A 23,878-nucleotide genomic window follows, 5' to 3' on the forward strand; every position below is an offset into this window, starting at 1 on the left:
CAAAATGGGTGACTGATTCAAAAGAAAGAGCTTCACAGACTGAGCAAGGCAATAACGCTTTGCTCCACCTCTGAGCATCAACACAAGCAGTTTCTCGGACTGGCAATGATTGATAGAGTTGTTGGACGTCCTCCTGAGGGATATCGCGACTGGCGCGTTAGATCATCAAACTCTGAGCTGGTTGGACGGTCCTGGCCATAATGCTAGTAACGTTATCAATTCAGGAGAGATCCGGTGATCTTGCTCGCCGCGGTAGGTATGGCAAGCGCGAAAACCCGACTAGAGCCAACGAGTGCATATACGACTGCCAGTCGCAGCGTCTTCCCAAATATTGTGCCCGAAAAGAGAATCAATCGCCAAACGATCTGGAGATGAGAAAAGATACAGGACTTCTTGATCCCTAGCACTGCGGGTTTCCGTCGCTGGAGCACAAGGTCGCTGCAAGAGACCACTTCTTAGTTCCGCCAACAATGAAGACATGAGTCTCGGTCATTGCTTTATTAAATCATCGTACCACCAATCGCTACAGTGATTTAAAGGAACTCTGAACGGTGTAACGAGAGATAAGGCATAATGTTACGGCAATTGACTCTTAAATGACAGGTGAAGATATCAAATTCCAACACAGTCAACCCACTTTAAGTATTTCTAAATAACTTCAGGTGAATACTAGCACTATTCCTTGAACAAGACTCGGTTCATAACGAAAATTTCACTCTGCAGCGAACATTACACTGCAATGAAATACACCTGGTACTTCAAGACTGCGCGGTGGCCCTTTCTGTGGTGGCCGTGAGGTATTCTCTCTCGCACGGCTCAAATGACAAGTTCAAACGCAAAGTTTTGTATTATCACGAAACAGGACAGAGAATGAGGCGGATATGATACACTAATTGGATGGTGTTTCTCGCTGCGGTAGGACCTTCTCATTAAATTTCAATCACCAACCTCCTTCTAAGTGTGACGGAATATTTTTTAGGCGTGCACCTGCATAGGGAGAAACAATGATCACAATAAAATAAGACGGAGCGCGGTGGCGCAGTGGTTAACACACTGGACTGGCATTCAGGACGACGACAGTTCAATCCTGCGGCCGATCATCCTGATGAAGGTTTTCCGTGGTTTCCCTGAACTGCTTCGGGCAAATGCCGGGATGGTTCCTTTGAAAGGGCACGGCCGAGTTCCTTCCCCATCCTTCCATAATGCGATATGACACCGATGACCTGGCTGTTTGGTCCCCTCGCCCAAATCAACCCAATCCCATAAAATAAACCAGAACTCATACGGAACGATATAACTGTTCGTTTTTCCCGCGCGCTGTTCGAGAGTGGAACGGTAGAGAAGCAGCTTGAAGATAAACGTTGAAGCCTCTGCCAAGCACTTCATTGTGAATTGCAGTGCAATCCTGTAGATGTAGATGCATATGGATGACACAAAGTTGCTCGCGGAAAGCAAAGGTCTAGTTTAGTGTCCAAACCAAGCTACAACTAAAAATCAGTAAATAAGTTTAAAAACATCGGTTAGTCCTCCTCTCCATCCTTGTTTGGTACTAGAGCCCTATGACCTCGCTGTCAACGTTGCCCTTCTAAAACGACATGGATTTCACGCTTCAGAGTTTCATCGCTACTCAATCTCTATCGCTAAATTCTGAATTAACTCGCCCTTATTTAAATGTTCACACACATACAGACAGGCGCAGACACAAACACGCCCGCGCGACACACACAGACGCGCGCGCGCATGCACGCACACACACCTTTCTTCTCAAGACGGAAAAACGAAAGAGCAACCACTGGTAAGACTTTCAGCGGAAATCAAAGGTCTTTAGGAAATAATTGTTTCTTCTCCGAAACATAGTTGCATCTAAGATATGCCATGACAACAAACTATTAAAGCTTTTCTTCAATTCTGATGTTGTATCTTCCCCATATGCACAGGAACCTTATTTCCTAATACTGTTTCTCAATTAGTAGAATCATATCTTGTGTCTAAATAGATTGTTTGCAAATCTGGTTTGCTTTTTTGCATAAAGAGTGTGTGGCTTTCGAAGAACTGTCCCAGCACTGCCGTAGCACAAAAAGTAAATCACCACATTTATAGGAAAACAAAGAAAAACAACTTCCCTTTGCAGAAGTCAAACATCATCTTCGGCCCGAATAGGAGGAACCATATATATATTCTGCAAGCCATTTTACTCTGAATGGTGGACTACTATTATCGATTGTCTTTCCTTTTCTATTCGCGTATCGAGCGAGGGAAAATGACCGTCTATGTACATCTGCATGTGCCCTAATATCTGTTATCTTATTTCCATGTCCCTATGTGACATACACGACGATAGCAGCATAATGACAGTTCAGTTTTCTTCGAATACAAATTCCCCACATTCACCCAACTGGGTTTCTCGAGAAGTACGTTGTCTTTCTCCCAAGGATTCCCATTTAAAGTTCCCCGAGCGCTCCTGATGCACTTTCGTATGGACCATACAGACCTGTTGCGAACGTAGCAGCGCATCGTTGAATTAGATCCATTTCTGTCCATCCCAAACACGATAAGGGCTCCGAATACTGAAACAGTACTGTAGAAATTGTCGCACTAGCGCGCTACATTTTCGCAGAACCCTTCCAACAAACACTGGTCGTCCATTCGCCTTCCCGAATTTTGATTTACTTTCAAGTATGGTACAGCAGGAAGTAACCGGTGCCAGACGCTTTACAGTACAGGCGTAGATTTAACACTTATCACTCACTGACAGAGCAGGTGAACCAAACCGAGCATTTGCAACAAATACCACGGCGAGGGCAGCGAGCCACTCTCTCAAACTGCCTGCGACGTATACTGCTTGGCAATTGTTTTGTGTATACAGAAGCACCAACGAAACTGTCAAGGGCACAAGATATCACTTAGCAGCTGCAGCGTACACTGGCGGTCGTGTCGACAGCTGAAGGAGAAAAGCTCGTACGGCATTAGGGAACAGGAGACATGCGGAGCAACACTCTACAAGTAGCATGAAAGCGTGCGGACGCAGAAATCCTCGGAGGCTGGCGTCGCGGTCCGTGACAATCGGCCAGAGGCGCCGGCAGCGCACGCGCCTCCATTCCGCGCGGCAGGTGTCCCTGGCACAGCTGTCTGCGGGCGTACCTGGGTCGCGCCAGCTGCGACCGGGGTGCGCGTGCGAGGCGGCCGCTACTGCTCGCTGCCAGCTGCTGCCCTTGCCCTTCCTTCCCAGCGCTTCCCGCCCAGGATCGGCTGGAACCGGCCCCGTCAGCCCGTGCGCGCTGCTCCGCGGTCAGAATCGGACTGGCGCGCGCCGCCACACCGCCCACCTCCACCAGCGACATCGCGCGCGCGCCGCGTCAACTACTGTACTTTCACCCTCCTGCCACCAGAAGCACCGCACGTCTCGTACGCGTCTTTGCTCGCCACCGACACGACTCACTGCTGATGGTGAGGCAACTGTCCTCTCATCATCTCCACATTTGAATAAAAACAAAAGACCCATTGGGTTTGCAGAAGACGTGGATCCGGAGTCGGGGATTAACGAAAATCATGAACCCCAGAAAAAAATTTAGTAGAAGCGTTTATATTTTTACATCCGGCAGATCTAATATTCCACGGCTAACTTTTAGGAAGAGCAGCGTTAAAACTAAGCAGAATCGAAAAGGCAATGAATCCTAGACCTAACAAGCTATGTCCAAAGCAGGATAAATTTGAGTAGCTTGCCGGACGACCGGCTCATTAAGATGGGCTTAGTGCTTGACCAGTAACATTCCAGGCAGCTATTTCCGGAAAATATATTATTATTAGAGTAGATTTTATGTACACTACTGGCCATTAAAATTGGTACACCAAGTAGAAATGCAGATGATAAACGGGTATTCATTGGACAAATATAATATACTAGAACCGACATGTGATAACATTTTCACGCAATTTGGGTGCATAGATCCTGAGAAATCAGTACCCAGAACTACCACCTCTGGCCGTAATAACGCCACTGATACGCCTCGGCATTGAGTCAAACAGAGCTTGGAAGGCGTGTACAGGTACAGCTGCCATGCAGCTTCAACATGATACCACGGTTCATCAAGAGTAGTGACTGGCGTATTGTGACGAGTCAGTTGCTCGGCCACCATTGACCAGACGTTTTCAGTTGCTGAGAGATCTGGAGAATGTGCTGGACAGGGCAGCAGTTGAAAATTTTCTGTATGGAGAAAGGCCCGTACAGGACCTGCAACATGTCGTGCATTATCCTGCTGAAATGTAGGGTTTCGCAGGGATCGAATGAAGGGTAGAGCCACGGCTCGTAACACATCTGAAATGTAACGTCCACTGTTCAAAGTGCCGTCAATGCGAACAAGAGGTGACCGAGACGTGTAACCAATGGCACCCCATACCATCACGCCGGGTGATACGCCAGTATGGCGATGAGGAATACACGCTTCCAATGTGCGTTCACCGTGATGTCGCCAAACACGGATGCGACCATCATGATGCTGTAAACAGAACTGGGATTCATCCGAAAAACCGACGTTTTGCCATTCGTGCACCCAGGTTCGTCATTTAGTATACCATCGCAGGCGCTCCTGTCTGTGATGCAGCGTCAGGGGTAACCGCAGCCATGGTCTCCGAGCTGATGGTCCATGCTGCTGCAAACGGCTTCGAACTGTTCATGCAGATGGGTGTTGTCTTTCAAACGTCCCCATCTGTTGACTCAGGGATCGAGACGTGGCTGCACAATCCGTTACAGCCATGCGGATAAGATGCCTGTCATCTCGGCTACTAGTGATACTAGGCCGTTGGGATCCAGCACGGCGTTCCGTATTACCCTCCTGAACCCACCGATTCCATATTCTGCTAACAGTCATTGGATCTCGACCAACGCGAGCAGCAATGTCGCGATACGAAAAACCGCAATCGTGATAGGCTACAATCCGACCTTTATCAAAGTCGGAAACGTGATGGTACGCATTTCTCCTCAATACACGAGGCATCACAACAATGGTTCACTGGGCTACGCCGGTCAACTGCTGTTTGTGTATGAGAAATCGGTTGGAAACGTCCCTCACGTCAGCACGTTGTAGGTCTCGCCACCGGCGCCAACCTTGTGTAAATGCTCCGAAAAGCTAATCATTTGCATATCACAGCATCTTCTTTTTGTCGGTTTCACGCGTCATCTTCGTGGTGTAGCAATTTTAATGGCCAGTAGTGTATTATATTACTATACATGTTTTGGAGGGGGCAGGGGTCGTGGTGCAAATAAAATGTAGTATTGTACCCCGGCGCCGAGAGAGGGGTGAGGGGGCACTAATAAAGTACTGTGTGTGTGTGTGTGTGTGTGTGTGTGTGTGTGTGTGTGTGTGTGTGCGCGCCTCCTTTGCGTAAGTTAGATTACGTAATGTGTAAGCTTAGGGACCGATGACCTCAGCAGTTTGGTCCTGTAAGACCTTACCACAAATTTACAAGTTTTGCCAGTTATGTTCGACACGCCACTGCGTACATGCTGTCAGCAACAAATACGACATAGTTCGGGAGACCATATGTAGAACCAGCAAGCCACAGAAAGTTGAGTAAGGGAATGCGGGAGGGAAAATACGCTCCACCTACGGGAGGGAAAAATACGTCTGCGCAGTTCGGGTACGCGCCGTAGGTTTTTCGTGAAAACGTCGGGACAAAATCATAACAAGCGTTTCGTGTTAAAATGTAATTTAATTATCAATAGCTTTAGCACAGCGTTACATGGAGTACTGTTAAGGTAACAGAATAGATGACACACATGTTTGTACTATCGCTGGCCGCTGTATGCTATACGTAATCGCCTTGCGTCGCTTCATTTCCTTTACAACGCTACTGTAGTTCTCACTCGGCACTGGACTTTCGAGCTTTTTTTTTTTTTTTTTTTTTTTTTTAATTCCTTTCGTCGCGAGCTTTCGTCTGGAATGCGTTGTCTGTAATTACGAGCACATTTACGAATCATACGAGGCGACATCATTCATTATTTTGTAAGTTTCAGTTCAATTTATATTTTTATTTACTCACTTTTGGTCATAACAGTCCTCCATGAGCTCTTCACAATGATACGTCAACCGCTATCCTGGCGAGACGCGTTTGCATGCGACACCAATTTATAACTTTACACAAAACTAAATCGTAACCATCACGCGCATGCGCTCTTGCTGCTACAATGACGTCACAGTCAAACCAAATATTGAACAACAAACATGTACACACGTGATCAATTCGGTAAGGACTCAAATATTGTTTATGCATTATTAGTATCGTAGTTGTTAGTGATTCAAATGTGACGCTATTTTCCCACACGAGAAAGTTCGACCGAGAACTGGACGTTTTCACGCCAAAACCCAGAAAAACTAACGTCCGCTACATTGACGGAAACGACTAAAAGAAACATTCCCCTTACTTACAGTCTCGTGCAGCACATTGTGCAGACCAGTCTTCGCAGTCATGGTGCTTAATTACACTTATATCTCAGAGTGTCAATCACGACTTTACCATCAAATGGAACGAAACTGACCGATTTTGGACTTTAAACTCAAATATTTCTGGAACCAATAAAATTAATACACTGGTTTTTCTTTCAGAGCTAAAGTAATAAAATAACTGGAAAGTACATCTGGCATATTAATAAAATTTTAGCCCTTCGTCGGCCACGTGCGGTCCTGGAAGATCTGAAAAGCACATTTCTTCTCCTGTCCAACCGCCATCTTGTCTCTCGCTGCTCCCTCCTTCAAAAGATCCTCCTCAATCGTTCTCGAGAGGTTGACAAGGCAGCAATGATTCCGCAGGAGGTCAGTAACCCTTAATGTTACGATTGTGTTGTTGAAAAACGTGGATACCATGTGGGAGACGGTGTAAAAAAAAAATAATAAAATAACTAGCACACTTGGAAAATTTAGTTGCTCTCCCAACCAATCCTGGTTCGTCGGTGAGGAGCAAATCATAGCAGCGGTGGGGAGCAAATCATAGCAGATTGGGTGGGACAAGAGAGGAAAGATCCACTTGAAGATGGGAATACTGAAGAAACGGACATTGAAGTGGAGGACGAAATGTTGGGAAAGGATGGAGAGACAATTTGGACGACTGTCACAAATTCTGCAACCAGAAATATCCAAAGAAACAGTGTTACTTACCTTCTCAATGAAAAAGGTGTTGCCAAAACAGGCAAAACTGCTCTCTGCTTCTTTGAATTACTTGTGGATGAAGATATTATGCAGGAAATTGCACTTCACACTAATGAAGAAATCAGTAAAGGAGGCGTTTTGGACCCAACGTTACAGATATACAATCAACCCACTGATGTGAGAGAGATGAAAGTACTTATTGGATTTATCTTTATTTGCGGGACTATCAAGAAATCTTAAGTGAATCTTGATGGTCTTTATTCCAAAAGTTTGGCCTTTCATTTTTCAGATGTGTCATGTCCAAAAACTGAATCAAATTCATTCTTTTACATTTGAGATTTGCCGGCTGGTATGGCCAAGCGGTTCTAGGCGCTTCAGTCTGGAACTGCGTGACCACTACGGTTGCAGGTTCAAATCCTGCCTCAGGCATGGATGTGTGTGATGTCCTTAGGTTAGTTAGATTTAAGTAGTTCTCAGTTCTAGGGGACTGATGACCTCTGCTGTTAAGTCCTATGGTGCTCAGAGCCATTTGAACATTTGAGATTTGATTCTAAACAAACACATGATGAGAGAAGGAGAAATAATAAATTACACCTATTAGTCAAGTATGGGTCATTTTCAATGCAAACTGTGGGATACATTATACCCCGTATGAATATGACACTACTGACGAAACTCTTCTTACTTTCAGTGGGAAGTGAGCCTTCAAAATGCATGTCCCTAAAAAAATTGATAACCATTCGAAGATCGTATCACCTTGCAACACTAGCACATCTTATTTTTATGGTGGGATAACCAACGCAGGTAAAACTATAATTCAGAGGGAAGAATCCCTTATTTTGCCAACACGCTACATCATTCACCTGTGTGGAAACATTGCAGTGTAACAGCTACAACTGGTTTGTATCATACAAGTTGGCTCAGGACCTTACTGAACATAGGCCCTTTACATGAAATAAATATCCACAGTGGTGAATATGTACAACCATCAGCTGTATAATGGAATGACGACTATGATTAATTTGTGCCGGACCGAACTTGAAACAAACCATGACACTCCATACAAGCCACAATCACGCCTTGGATCTGCACCTGTTGGTAGCTGGAGTGCGTGCTCTAAGCACCCAAAGGAAAGGGTTAGAGAAGATGTCCATGTCAAAACTGTTATCAGTGACAATGACACAGGTGTACCAACAATGATTACCAAAGTACAAACGTCAACTAAAACAAGCAGAAAGTTATATATGCTCAGTAAATTAGATACAAAATCTGTATAGTCATGTGTCACTGAGAAACTTAAAACTTTCAGCATAGGGGAGGAGCACGTACAGGAACTATGGCTCAAGTTTCAAAGAATGCACTGGATAGATAAGTGCCTAGTAAAACACTTCATAATAAGAGGGAACCTCTATGTATACAGTCACTGTAAAGAAACTCTAAAGAAACTGATATTACTGTATAATAAGTATATAGTAAAGTGTAGGACTATAGATAGAGAGATTCTGAATGAACCATGTTTGCCCATCAAGAGAGAAATTTGTGATTGTGCGATGCCTCCAATGTTTACCATAGTAGGATATTGTCAAATGACATTTCACAAAACTCAAAGAAATTGTGGTTGTATGTATAAGCTGTTAGTGGCACCAAAGTTATTGTCCAGTCCCTAGCAAATGAGACAAAAACTGAAATTGAGGGTAGCAAAGGAAAAGCTGAAAGGCTAAACTCCATTTTCAAATAATCGTTTACAGAGGAAAACCCGGGAGAATTGCTCTCATTTAATCCTCATACCAATGAAAAGATGAATGAAGCAAATATTAGCGTCAGTGGTGTTGAGAAACAACGGAAATAGTTAAAGTTAAACAAAGCTCCAGGCCCCAACAGAGGCCCTGTCAGATTCTACATTGACTTTTTGGCTGAGTTTGCCTCTCTTCTAACAATAACCTATCATAGATCCCATGAACAAAGAGCTGCATCCAGTTCTTGAGAAAATGCACAAGTCACACCCACCTACAAGAAGGGTACATTATCCACAAAATTACCATCCAATGTCCTTGACATCGATTTGTTATAGAATCTCGGTCCCTATTCTGAGCTCAAACATAATGAGGTATCTCAAACAGAATGATCTCCTCAATGCCAACCAGTGTGGATGCTGAAAACATCGATAATATGCAAACCAATGCACACTTTTCTCACATTACATACTGAAACCTTCAGTTCACGGCAGTCAGACAGATGCAGTGTTTCTTGATATCCAAAAAGCCTTTGACTCAGTCCCACACCTATGCTTATTGTCAAAAGTTTGATCATATGGGGTATCAAGTGAATTTTGTGACTGGATTGAGGACTATCTGGTTGCGAGGACACAGTATCTTATGTAGGATGGAGAGTCATCATCAGATGTAGAAGTAACTTTGGGTGTGCCGCAGGGAAGTGTGCTGGGACCCTTGCTGTTCATTTCGTATACTGATGACCTTGAAGATAGAACTAAAAGTAGCTTCAGACTTTTTTCAGATGATGCAGTTATCTGTAATGAAGTACTAACTGAAAGAATCTGCATAAATATTTAGTCAGAGCTTTATTAGATTTCAAAGTAGTACGAAAATTGGCAACTTGCTTGAAATGTTCAGAAACGTAAAATTATGTACCTCATAAAATGAAAAACAGTATACCTTATGACTATAATATCAATGAGCCACTGTGGAAATCAGCCAACTCATTAGGGAAATGAAATGATCACATAGGTTCAGTCATTGGTAAAGCAGGTAGCAGAAGTCAGTTTATTGGTAGAATATTGGGGATGTGTGATCAGTCTACAAATCACAGTCTTAAAAATCACTCTCGTGACCGGAACAGTCCTCAAATGCGTGGAAACCATACCAAACAGGACTGACAGGGGATATTGACTGTACACAGAGTTGTGCAGCATGAATGGTCACAGATATGTCTGATCTGTGAGAAGGTATCATAGAGATACCAAAGGAACTGGAAGACTCTTGAAGATAGACATAAACTATAGTGAGAAAGTCTATTAACAAAGTTTCAAGAACCATCTTTAAATGATGACTCTAGGAATATACTATAATCCCCTATGTATCACTTACACAGGGTTTGTAAAGGTAAGATTAGAATAATTATTGCATGCACAGAGGCATTCAGACAATCATCCTTCACACTCCACATGTGAATGGAATGGGAAGAAACTCTAATTACTGGTTCACTGGGATATACCCTCTGCCATGTACCTCACACGGTTTGCAGAGTACAGATGTAGATATAGAGGAAGCATGGGGAAAAGAAGATGATGATATAGTAGTAGTAGGAGGAGAAGGAGGAGGAGGAGGAGGAGGAGGAGGAGGAGTGCAAGAGAGCACTACAATGGGAAGGGAGTTGAGGTCGTGATGAGTTTTGTACAGGACTGAGTTGAGCAAGATCTGCATACAATCTACCTCACCCTGGAACTGTCACTTGTTTCTAGTTTACAGCTGCTAGATAAAGCCACCCTCATTATGCCAAGTGAGCAAATACACTGGAATCTTCAGGAGTATTTTGTCCTTGTTGTTTTTTATGTTTTGGCTTTGCATTGAGAGGAAATGAAAAATTAACAGCAATTTTTTTGGTAAGTAATGCGAATCTGGAATCTCCTCTGTTCCATGTTTATAACATATTTTAGAAAAAAAAATTAATGAACTGTGTACCTTTTACTTAACTGTCAAGTCAGGCTGACTTCCATAAACTAATAGACAGTCAAAGGAGCAATAAGAATTACATAAAAAATGCGGAGATACTAGAATAGTAAGAGGGGAGGACTGCGAAGTCAAAGTTTTCCTACTGGAGTTAAGCCATTATACACACATGTCAGCTTCAAAATGGAAATGTTATTCTAGTATAGTAATTATGTGCATAATGTGGAAATAATTCAGTTCATGGTACAACCATCCAAACAAAGCATCTATGAACAATGGCATTATTAAAATAAAAAAGAAGAATACAAGAAACCACAAGGGTGCCCTTTCCTTATGATATTCTCTCACTATGCCAGTTTATTTACTTGTTTGTACAGAAACCAAGCAAGATGTCATTGTGGTGGGGCACTGCACTCTCATTCAAAAGGATGGTGGGTCAAATTTCCATCCAGATTTAGGTTTTCTGTAGTTCCCCTAATTTGGTGAAGGTGTATGCCAGGAATGTTCCTTTTAAATATCACAGCTGATTCTCTTCCCTTTCCTTCCTGAACCATAGGTGTCCTCATCTCTAATGACTTTATTGTCAATGGGGCAATAAGTCTAAGACCTGATTTTTATTTGTTTTATTAAGATTGCTTTTAAACTGCAACTTACATCCTTCTGAATATGCTTCTTCTATTCATCACTCTGGGATTTTTCCCCCCACATTTCCCTCAAATACTAAATTGGTGATGCCTTGACATCTCAGAATGTGTCCTATCAACTGACCCCTTCTTATAGTCAGGTTGCACCAGAAATTTCTTTTCTCGCCAATTTTATTCAGTGGCTCCTTGTTAGTTATGTGATCTACCGATCTATTCTTCAGCATTCTTCTGTAGCACCATATTTCAACATCTTCTATTCTCTTCTTGGCTATAACTGTTTACCATGTTTCACTCTAACTCTTGCCTGCTCTCTGTACATATACACTCCTGGAAATTGAAATAAGAACACCGTGAATTCATTGTCCCAGGAAGGGGAAAATTTATTGACACATTCCTGGGGTCAGATACATCACATGATCACACTGACAGAACCGCAGGCACATAGACACAGCATGCACAATGTCGGCACTAGTACAGTGTATATCCACCTTTCACAGCAATGCAGGCTGCTATTCTCCCATGGAGACGATCGTAGAGATGCTGGATGTAGTCCTGTGGAACGGCTTGCCATGCCATTTCCACCTGGCGCCTCAATTGGACCAGCATTCGTGCTGGACGTGCAGACCGCGTGAGACGACGCTTCATCCAGTCCTAAACATGCTCAATGGGGGACAGATCCGGAGATCTTGCTGGCCAGGGTAGTTGACTTACATCTTCTAGAGCACGTTGGGTGGCAGGGGATACATGCGGACATGCATTGTCCTGTTGGAACAGCAAGTCCCTTGCCGGTCTAGGAATGGTAGAACAATGGGTTCGATGACGGTTTGGATGTACCGTGCACTGTTCAGTGTCCCCTCGACGATCACCAGAGGTGTACGGCCAGTGTAGGAGATCGCTCCCCACACCATGATGCCGGGTGTTGGCCCTGTGTGCCTCGGTCGTATGCAGTCCTGATTGTGGCGCTCACCTGCACGGCGCCAAACACGCATACGACCATCATTGGCACCAAGGCAGAAGCGACTCACATCGCTGAAGAAGACACGTCTCCATTCGTCCCTCCATTCACGCCTGTCGCGACACCACTGGAAGCGGGCTGCACGATGTTGGGGCGTGAGCAGTAGATGGCCTAACGGTGTGTGGGACCGTAGCCCAGCTTCATGGAGACGGTTGCGAATGGTCCTCGCCGATACCCCAGGAGCAACAGTGTCCCTAATTTGCTGGGAAGCGGCCTCCAGCATGCCCACTATACGCCCTCGCTCAAAGTCTGTCAACTGCACATACGGTTCACGTCCACACTGTCGCGGCATGCTACCAGTGTTAAAGACTGCGATGGAGCTACGTATGCCACGGCAAACTGGCTGACACTGACGGCGGCGGTGCACAAATGCTGCGCAGCTAGCGCCATTCGACGGCCAACACCGCGGTTCCTGGTGTGTCCGCTGTGCCGTGCGTGTGATTATTGCTTGTACAGCCCTCTCGCAGTGTCCGGAGCAAGTATGGTGGGTCTGACACACCGGTGTCAATGTGTTCTTTTTTCCATTTCCAGGAGTGTACTTTCAGAAAACACTTCCTAACATCTAAATCTATATTCGATGTTAACAAATTTCTTTTCTTCAGAGATGTTTCTCTTGCCATTGCCACTCTAAATTTTATATACTCTCTACTTCAGCCATTATCTTGTTATTTTACTCCCCATATAGAAAAACCCATCTACTAATTTAAGTGTCTCAGTTTCTAAACTAATTCTCTCAGTATCACCTGATTTAATTCAGCTGCATTCCTCTATCTTCGCCCAGACTGTCACAGAATTCCTAAAAACTGATGGCAAGATCCCCAGTCACATTTATGAAAGGATTAGGAATGTTACTGGGTTGCTGCAGTTGATACAGTGTCAATATTTAGACATTCATTTGGTTTCTGAAGAGAAGCTACTGGGAGAGTGATATTGGCTGATCGAAAGCAGAGTGGCTGATGTACTTCTGAGACTGCCCTAAACGCTATGTTTATGTGGATTTTTGAAAAATAGCAAGCAATTCTGTGCAATACTTCAGAAAAGGCAACTCTTCACTGAAGTGAGTTCACCCAACAGAAATGTCATACAGGTCACATACACACACAGAAACACACACACACACACACACACACACACACACACACACACACACGTCCACATGGGTGCTCAAACCATTCAAAGGATTGGAGGAATTACCTGCCAAGACGACTAACGAAAGCTTATTGCTGTTGTCTCCAGATAAGAAGACGGCAAAACTGTGTGTGTTACTGACTGAGGAACACAGACAGCAGTTTTTCCTACTGCAATACTACAAAAATGTTGAGAAGGATGGAAATTTAACTGAAACCGAGACCACTATTCACAACAGTTCTAGCTACAAGCTGTGTAAATTGCACTCTGTTTTCTTCTAAGTTAAAAGAGAAATAATTTAGGGGACATTACTTTCTGATTGACCCCTGTGCCTCCAACTCTGCTTCCATCTTGAAACAGCCAGGAGTGCAAACATCATGCTGGTCTTTCCGAACCACCAGCACAATACCTCTCCTCTACCTGTCACTGATTAGGAGGTCAATGTTATCATCTTCTCTTGACTCAAAGAAAGGCAAGCTGACAGAGAAACACCTTTACAGTTAAACAGTGCTGCTGTTTGATTTTGTACCTCACCTTTCTATGGATAAACAATTACTGAAGAAAATGAAAACCTTAGGAAATGATGCCCTTGAACATTTGCAGCAAGATAAAACTGTGTTCTATGGAATTTTTCTCCTTTCCTAAGATACCAACTATTATACTGCAGGGTATTTTTTACTTGTGTTGCTTCCATTATCATCCCCTAAAAAAGGCCCTTAATTCATGATATGAGTTTACCCTATTGTCTTTCTCTTTACTTATTAAACCATGACTATAACACATTCTGTCCTTTTATATTCACCTTACATGTGTTAGTCATAAAAATTGAAGTACCACCTTGAAAAATTAATTTGTTTATTTATTTGCAGATACAAGTGTGCAGCCCAGAGAGAAACCCTGCATCACAGCACCATAGCACACCACTAGAGGAGCTGCACTAAAGTAAAAAACACTTATTCTCTCCTCAAAATATGTTTTGCAAATTGTTTAACAAGCATGCTGGCAAATTACTGATATGTCTTCATAAATTTCCTACTAACAAACAAAAATAATATTGGCTGGTGACAAAGTTGTAACCCTACGAATTTTTTCACAAAAAGTGAATGACTCCAGGAATCCTTTATTTATAAAACTCTGTGCTATGTTGGATAGAAAAAGTTCGTCAGAGCTGTAGACAGCGTCATTAGGTACATTCTTAGATATGCTTGGATAAATCAGTCAGTCACAGCACAGGCAAATTAAATGAAAGGGAGGGAAATAGTCATAGAACAGCTATCTTACAATGAAGCGCATTCTACCACATACTGCTTCTTATCGTGATTATTTGTTTGTGGAAAATGCTTATTGCCACTGCAGCTCATAACCCATGTTACACTCATCCCCACAAATGAATCATCTGATGCAATCATATAGATGTAGGATTATCCATTTGGTCCTGGTGATGCACATGGCACACAATTTTGCCATGCTACATCATTTATGAAAGAAACAATTGGTGGAACTGGATCAATTTTTTGCACTCTGACTTTATGAAATAATCTTAAAATAAGTTACTAGCCTCACTCTGCCTGTGCGGCAAGTATGTGTAGCCACAACATCGACAGAACTGACATTAGCCATGTAAGAATCTGGTTGCAACCAAGTAGACTCCTGATTTAACAATACACTGCTCACAGTTTCCACTTTACCTACCGAAAAAAAGGAACTGAAGTCCTCAGAATCTAAGGTAACCAAAGTCTCAGAATGAGAGTAAAAGTGTGTGAGGGTTAAACAGTTTCTGAAGAAAAGATATGTCCATTTTTTTCACTTTCAGTAGTTTCATGAAACGTGTTCCTACAGGAAACACCACCTCCTGTTAGCAACTGGCTCGTTATCCCAAGGCATAGTAACTAACAGTGGATAATGAAGTTATGAAATCCTAGATAAAATACAAAATAACATCCTACTGGTATTAAATCATTACAAACTCCCTTTAAAAAATCAAATCTCCCAATACAAGGCCACATCCATAAGAGGAAATATATCTGCAATTTCATGTTAACTCTCCATACTTGGAAAGTAACATAGCTGATACCTAAGGATCACAAATGTCATCTTAGCAGAAAGAAACACTGCTGGAAATTGTAATTTCTGATTTACATCACTTAATATATGTAGGATAACTACTTTCCTCCCAATAGGTTCTTCAATAGATTTCTTCAACCACCATGTTTTTAGTTATTCCCCATCTTCCACCAACTCCACCCTCTGCAAGGTCTGCCTCTTACCAGGACTTCTCATGATTTACTTTGTTACTTACTGATCAATGAAAATTCACTGACATCAGGAGAAACACTCCCAGAACATAAGCTGGTCCAGCAAGCTCTTAAAAGAGCACTCTTTGAATGCTAAGAACTCTCCATTAATTACAACAGTTGGCTTTAGGAAATCTAAACCCATTGTCTAAAGGATTAAGACAGTTGAGGGTCTTACAGAAAGGGGTCCAACATTATTCTCATTCATGGCTGTGCAAGGCCATAATACACCAATCATGGGTTCAAGGATGAGCAAATTTACACTCAAAGGGACAGAATACCATAGAACGGCAACACCATGATCAGACTGAAGCAAAGTGAGCAACCCTCTACCATGATTTTGAAAGTCAGAACATAGGGGCATAGTAACTAGCAGTGCATAAGTAAATTATGAAATCCAAGTTAAAATAATAAATCCACACATTCACATAAAGCTAAACAGAAAAAACATGTTCCTGTGCTGGTGTACAACACAAATGTACAAAATGAGTAACAGATAATATCTGTAAACTGTACACACTTTAAATAAGATATATTCATAGTTTTATTACTTTTGGATGTGCAGTTATACACTTTCCAAACATTAGGGATAATTTTGAAAGTACATTCAGAAACTGCTTATTTGCAACTTCCCTCATGCATTACCTCATTTTCAAAACAAGCACACAGTGACGAGTGACTAAAATGACGTGGCCACTACCACGTTTTACTGGTATTTGGATACCAGTCTTGTGACATCCCTCACCAGCTAGTTTTGTGAGGATTCATTGTATTCTATTGTTTCTAGAGTGTAACTTAGGTGTTAGCATTATGCAACAGCATACTGATGCTTTATCATAAACATGTCACTTTAGGCATGTTTTGTTATAATTAAATGTCAATTAAAAACACATCAGCTGTGAAATTCCTTAGAAGATTCTAAGATGAACTGTCTTATGTTCAAAATGGTATGTGGTTACTGTGGACAAGTGAAGCAACATGCAGTTACCGAGTTGAAATCAGTACTTTTGCATCTTCGTAAAGACAATATTCCCCCCTCCCCCCTTTTTCCCCCGTCTTCACATTTGTTAACACATTCTGGGATTTCATTAGTCATGTATCGAAAGTATGTTCTGCAATAGTCAATATTATTTGCATATAAGAGTGTAAACTATGAGAAATCAGTTTCTGTGATTTCATGACTTCAGTCTGAGTAAGAAACGAAACATGAAGTAGTTGTGAGTGAGACAATTAGCAGTGAAATTTATGTTCTTTCTAGTCACAAATATTTGACTGGGCCTTTTTTCTGAATATGTTGCAATTTCCGAGGGTGTGGTTAGGCAGGAATCTAAGAGTGCAGCTTAAACGGCTCTGAGTGAATTGAGCAGCAGTCATATTCATAGTCTTGTTTGTCACAAATATTTAGTTACAGTCCTTACGAGCACTTTCATAAATCTGGCGGTCAACACTAAGATCACATTGCATAGCGAGTGATAGATGTCTTGTAACTGCTTTCCCATTTCAGCCAAATACCAGCTGCATGCGAAATTACTTCCTCATTTTAGGTGCTCATACAAAATTACTCCCAAAGATATGGCAAATAATCATACAGGATGGCACCGCAGGGAGTGCTAAACAATGAGTCACAGCATCTCTATGTATACTGTATCTCTCTGATTACACTCACATGTCTGCCTAGTTGTCCTGATTGAATACTTCCACTGTTTCCTTAAATTCTTCTTGATCAGTTTCTAAAAAGTTGATTAGTTGCCACATGATTCATAAAGAAAATAAAACCATCACCCAAAATTGGTTTATGCTGTAAATTTTTTCATGTTAGTATAGTTCATATACTTTTGTAAAATGACATTTCACAATTATAAATGGAGAATTCACACAGAAATTTTGGATTCTGGTGGATGTTGATAACAAGAGTCTTAATATCTCCCTCTTAGCAACGAAGAGTATAAGAGCCGGAGTACTGATTCCATCACACAAAATTTTACAGAATAGTTAGGCAACATGCTGTGTCCATACAAAATAGTACACTTGGTACACAATCACATCTGATAGCAATTGCCAGAGTAAATGTAATTCTAAACAATGTTGGCATTATTTTTGAATCATTCAGAAAGAAGGTCAAAATACAAATAATGCCAACTTCTGTTGCATTATAAACTATTTTCTGCTATATTTCATATTTAAACATTCTTTGATATACATAATGTGCACATTACAATCCAAAGCAATTTTTGAGAAAAATGAGAGCAAGGGGAAAGGTGGTAGAAAAACTGCAAAAATAATATATACCATTCTTACATAAAATAAGCAGCTATCCCCTGCTGATCTGAGATGCAAATGTAATTGAAGGTTACGTAAGTTTACATGCAGTACATTTCATGGTAACTTACCTGTGCAACATTTTCAAAGTGTTCATGGCTCTTCTGATAAACACGTGCTTTCTGTAAGTTGCGTCCTATACCAACATTTTTTCGAAGGAAAACTTCTCCATGATTTGCCAACCAGTCAAGGACCTAGAACAAAAAGGAAGAACCTGACAGCTGATACCTTTGCAGTTTGTCTGTCAGTTTTACTTACTATAAATAAAACAGGTGCAATCTACTCTTTGTAATTCTAAAGGTAGCAGAGATAAAATATAGCGAGAAATATATTATCTACAACTTGGACACAAACAGACTATAGTTACAAGGGCTATTCAGAAAGTAGGGAACGTTCCCGTCTGATGCCGCTAGGCACGCACCAATTGCGTATATTTTGGTATGTGAGTGCTCAGCAGCTCAGTCAGCATCCGTCCATCCATCCATAAAGAACAGCAAATGGGGGCAACATTGACATTTATGGAGGCCTACCACAAACATGGTGATTCACTACTGGCTGGAATAATAAACAGTGACAAGACTTGGATGAAACACATCAATTGCAAGACAAAATTACAGTCCATGGAGTGGGGGCACACAAGGTCCCCCCAAAAACCAAGAAAATGTTTGCAAACCTTGTCAACAAGGAAGTTGATGGTGGACAGTGTTTTGGCATAGGCAAGGTGTGCTTCTTATTGATTTTCTTGAAATTTATGGTACATCTTGACTAAGAAAAGTTTGGTTCATAGGATACACCTGAAGGCATAAAGGAATTGTCAGTTTGATACTGTAGGGAAGTGTGTGGAGCAAAACTGCAGATGGATGCTTCATTACAGCAAACAGTTTCAAATGGAAGCAGAGATAATGAGGCTTTCACGTAACAGACCAATGTGAGAAGATGCAACAAATGAGTCATTAAACCATGAACAAAACAGGATACAGAGACTTAACTACTTGTTCATATTGTCTACAGCTCTATCTGACAGAAGCAGGGATTGAAGTGGGTATAGCCCCACTTTGTACAAAACTGATGCAGGGAGAGGAGGAGGTAATTGGCTTTACCCCAAAGACTAACTGCAGTAGGGGGGTCAGAAATGGTGACAGCCTAACCTGGTAAATGGCAATTATGTTTTGTTCCTTGTTTGAACCAACTAAGGTGGCAGCCTAACCTGGTAAATGGCAATTATGTTTTGTTCCTTGTTTGAACCAACTATCGATAAAACTGGCCCTTAGAAGTAATGAACACATATGTACAGTATTTCCTGTAAAGCAAAACTATACAATATTAGGCAAACAGTATCCAATAATACTGGCATTAAGGCTACTACCATTCCACCACATTGGCCAGCTACTTATATTTTTATTTATAAAGGGTGATCAACAGGTTTCCATTTTGCTGCAGCATGTATGCAATGTATCATGACCCCAATGCAGGTATAAAAGCACCGACATGTAGGAATTGGATTAGTATGCATTCATGTTTTTCTGACATGCATGCAGTAAATGCAGAAATGTAAACTATGGTGATGTTATTACCATATGTGGCCAAAATAGGACCAAAGTGCTGTTATTCTTTTCTTAGCTGCTGAAGGACAAACACGAGTAGACATCCACTGAAGAATGAAGAATATGTATGGGGCAGCATTTCTGGCAAAAACCACCATTTTGGAATGTTGTGCCAAGGGGCGCTGCTGCCTTATGAAGACACAAGTCAGTATATTGCTAATGCCATAATGCAAAAGTTATGCTAACTCTAGTAGGAGGCACTGGAGCACCTACCCTACAACCCTGATCATTTTCCATGTGATTATCTGGTCTTAGGTCCCTTAAAAAAGGCCTGGAAGGCTCACAGATTCTCTTGAGACACGGATGTGCAGCAGGCAGTTATGCACTTCTTCATGCATCAGAATACAGTATTTTACAAAAGGGGTATCTTCAACCTGGTGCATTGGTGTGATGATCACCTCAGGGCTCACAGTGATTTTGCCTGATTGACATACCAATTCTGAACTGTATGGCCTTCAAATGGGCACTTTTTGATCACCTCTTATATTTTGTATTGGCTGGAAAAACCATAAGTACACAGACTGCTTGCCCAAATACTTCTGAATTAAGCTGACTGAGATTGGGTGAGCCAAAAGCTAAAGAAAAACTAAAGAAATAGTAGGTGGGAGCATGACATATGAGTGCTGTTGAGAAAGTAACCTCCAATTGTATGTAACAAGAAAAGTAAAGGGGGAATGTAACAGTCATAACACTAAATCATACCACTGTGATAAAACTACCTTTTGAAACCACAGATTCAACAGAAAACGACTTCTCTTTTTTGTTACACTTCAGAGGGAGAAAGCCTGCTTAACAGAGTCATGTCTAGTGATGAGACATAGGTTTCTTATACTAACATGGAAGCAAGGCTACAGTCAGTGGGGTTGTGTTATACTGCCTCACCCAACAAACAAACAAATCAGCATGCCACACTGTATTAATCAGAAAGATTATTGTGTCATCCAATGGTGTTATCAATGATCAAGAATGCTAACTATTTACGATTGCCTTATGGCATACACCAAGAACCGATAGAGGTACTCAGGGTACCCTCCGCCACACACCGTCAGGTGGCTTGCGGAGTACGGATGTAGATGTAGATGTAGATGTAGAAATACTAAGGATACAGACTGATTTATCAGTATGGTAAATTTTTAGCACTTTTATACCAAATATTGGTAATTGTGTAATAAAATAGCCAGTGTTTCAATTCCTCATGTGCCCTTGATTTGTATGAGTATTAATGAGGAATCAGTTTGCATTCTCCTGGATTCAGACAGCTCTTCTATCTCAATGGTTAGTGAAGCTTTATGTTCCACCAGTTGACATGTATGTAAATTGCCTCCATTGAATCCAGTGGATGGGATTTGTAAAATGACCAAATTTGGGCTAACTGGCATGCCTCATGAGTGAACTTAGGAAAATGGAAAAAAGATTCCAATGAGATGAGTCCCAAGAACACAGGTTCAGAGTTTAAAAAATGTCACAGCCAGTATGTCAGTCCTGATAATTCCAGATTTCTCAAAAGAGTTTGTCCTTCAAACTGCTGCATCTCTGCCCAGCACTATTGTTGCAGGAATATCCAATGCACAGGAATCTGGTGGCTTATGTGCCACCAGCCTTATCTGACTTCAAAAGCAAGTATTATTTTAATGAGTGGGACACAGTAGCAGTTCTCCTTGCCCTGGAAAAGTTCTGGGTAGTTGGGTACTTGGTAGATAACAGAATATCATGTGTGCTATCAGATGGGCCATTACCATTCCAACTTTCTATTTAAGATATGGCTTGTCAGAGCTCATAGAGTACTGTGACGAATAACTTGAGCTGTATGTCTGAGGGAGAGGACCAATACCAGATTAGCGAATATCTTTGGAACTCCTGGTCAATTGGTTCAACTTTACATTGTAGAACTTGCTCCTCTTGTAATTATAAAAGGATGTGAGGGTATTTCAAGATGAGGATCCCAAGCTTAAGATAATTAAGGACAAGTTGAGAGTGGGTAAACATATGGCCTGGTGTCAGGTTAGCCATCAAGGCCAAGATGGTAAGATTATGGTGCTCTCAATTAGATATACATTGTATTTACAGATTATTTTGAGTACCTGGTGCATGGTCATTTGTGAGTGTTGAAAACTATGGTAAAGATCAGAGAAAATTTCTTCTGCCAGGGGATGTACAAAGACATTACAATGTTGGTCCAGAAATGTAAGCTTTGTGGGATGAGTAAGCCTGTAGTGAATAATCACCAAGGTTTACTGGCATCCACTATAGCACAATCCCCAACTGAGAAGATTTACATTAATCTGATGACCTGTTCCTGGGTTCTAAACACCATTTCCAATAACACTGGTTTGTGTTGCTGTGTTTATGCATTTTTGTCAGTTAGTACCAGCATGGGAGAGTATTGCTAGGGGTACTACTCATTACTTGCAGTCCAGATTTAGTATGGTTGCTCCCCTCCCCGGCTTCCCTCCCAACCCGCACCCACCCCCAGTATCTGGTTTCTGTTAATGCCACTGCCTTGAACTCCAAAATGCTCCACAAGGTTTTTCCTGGGATGGGTACAGCACATGTAACCACCACACCATATTATTATAGCTTACCGCCACTGTGATCATTCTCTCTAGATTCAAACCTTGAAATTGCTAGCCTTTGATTTTAATACATGGTACATAAGGACCATACGCAAATTCCAGTTGCCCTCATGCTTACTTTTAAGCTCAATCGTCCATGGGTCAACCTATGGAATATTAACAATCTCCTTATGCACAGGGTTCATCAGTACAAATCCGGGTGAATTTGAGATCCATCCATACTATTTAAGCAGAGAAGGTACAATACTGGGAGATGGTCAACCTCCTTCAAGCTCAGATATAAGGTTTGAATTCACAACTTTGGTCTTGCTCGCAGGGCTGCTGACAGGGTTGCGAGCTAATTGCTCCAACAGTTTTAAGGGTCCTGCAGAGATCATAAAATTTCTTTCCCATCCTGGTATGGGATCCCAAAACTCTGGGGGTACTAAGGGTCTCTGTGTCTCAGACTGTGGTCTATTTGGAACAGTATATGTTTACTGTTTTTATCAATTTTATTTTAAAGTTTATGTTAATATAAAAATTAATCAGAAAAAGCATTTTGGTTGCCTGGATTTTTTGATATATACTGTTTTTATTTAACAATGTGTAAATTTTGTTTTGTCATCATACTTTACGAATTTTTAAGTGGGGAAGATGTGCAATTATGCTCCTCTAATCAGGCAAAAAATTGTAACATGGGCAGAGGCGAGTCCCTGTTCCTTGCGTAGTGGACAGCAGTACACTGGCGAGAGAGGGAGTGTTTTTCTGACTTGAGCAGCAACATCGTGGCAGAAATTAGCTGTTTCAGTCTGGGCTGAGATATCAGCCGCATGCAAGAGATGACTGGGCTGTGCTGTGAGTCTGCATGTTAACAGGCACACAGAATGCATGCGAGCACTTCTTGGCCCAGATAATGTATTTGATCCATCACATGAATTGCTGTGGTAATTGTATTGGGAGACTTATGCTAGCTGTCAGTAGCACAGTATTGCTATAAATTTTTTTTACCTCTTTCTGTATCTTAGATTGTCATGTTCTTTCAAGATCCTTTGTGGCACCACTTAATTTTGTTACTGCCTCATTTGCTGCTGATTATAAAATTTATTTTAATATATAATTTATAAAATTTGGCAAACATTACCATCTACTGCAATGTAGTTCAAATATGAGTTACCAGTTTTTATAATGACAGTTTTAAATTGTTTGTTTTTCTAAACTGCTGAAGTTCTGGTTGTGAGGTCTTTCTTGTAAAAAAAATTGTCTAATGGGAAACCAAATGGACTTTGTCACAACCAAATCCAGCTTACCACTCCCTATCATAACTAGTTTGCCTATTAAATATCATTGGTAACCCCATAGTCCCGTTGCAATTATTTATAGTAACAATATGAAGTAGTAGTTTTACAATTGTTCTAATGAATTTGCTTTAAATATTTTTTAATTTATAGTCTCATGAAGGTTATTTTCTGAATAACCCTCTTCTACAGATTCATG

At 41.6% G+C, this 23,878-nt stretch overlaps 1 protein-coding gene across 10 annotated transcripts in view; it reads right to left on the minus strand.

The window, feature by feature from the left end:
- The window catches only part of LOC126267309 (kalirin), a 2,010,890-nt gene that overhangs the window by 1,132,579 nt on the left and 854,433 nt on the right, over positions 1–23,878 (minus strand). For all 10 annotated transcript variants that reach the window (XM_049972405.1, XM_049972404.1, XM_049972401.1 and 7 more), the window contains one exon: positions 18,300–18,422. In XM_049972405.1, coding sequence (XP_049828362.1) covers positions 18,300–18,422 — 123 coding nt within the window. The remainder of the gene's footprint in view (positions 1–18,299; positions 18,423–23,878) is intronic.

Source organism: Schistocerca gregaria, chromosome 4, assembly GCF_023897955.1.
Source record: "Schistocerca gregaria isolate iqSchGreg1 chromosome 4, iqSchGreg1.2, whole genome shotgun sequence".
Lineage (NCBI taxonomy): Eukaryota > Metazoa > Arthropoda > Insecta > Orthoptera > Acrididae > Schistocerca > Schistocerca gregaria.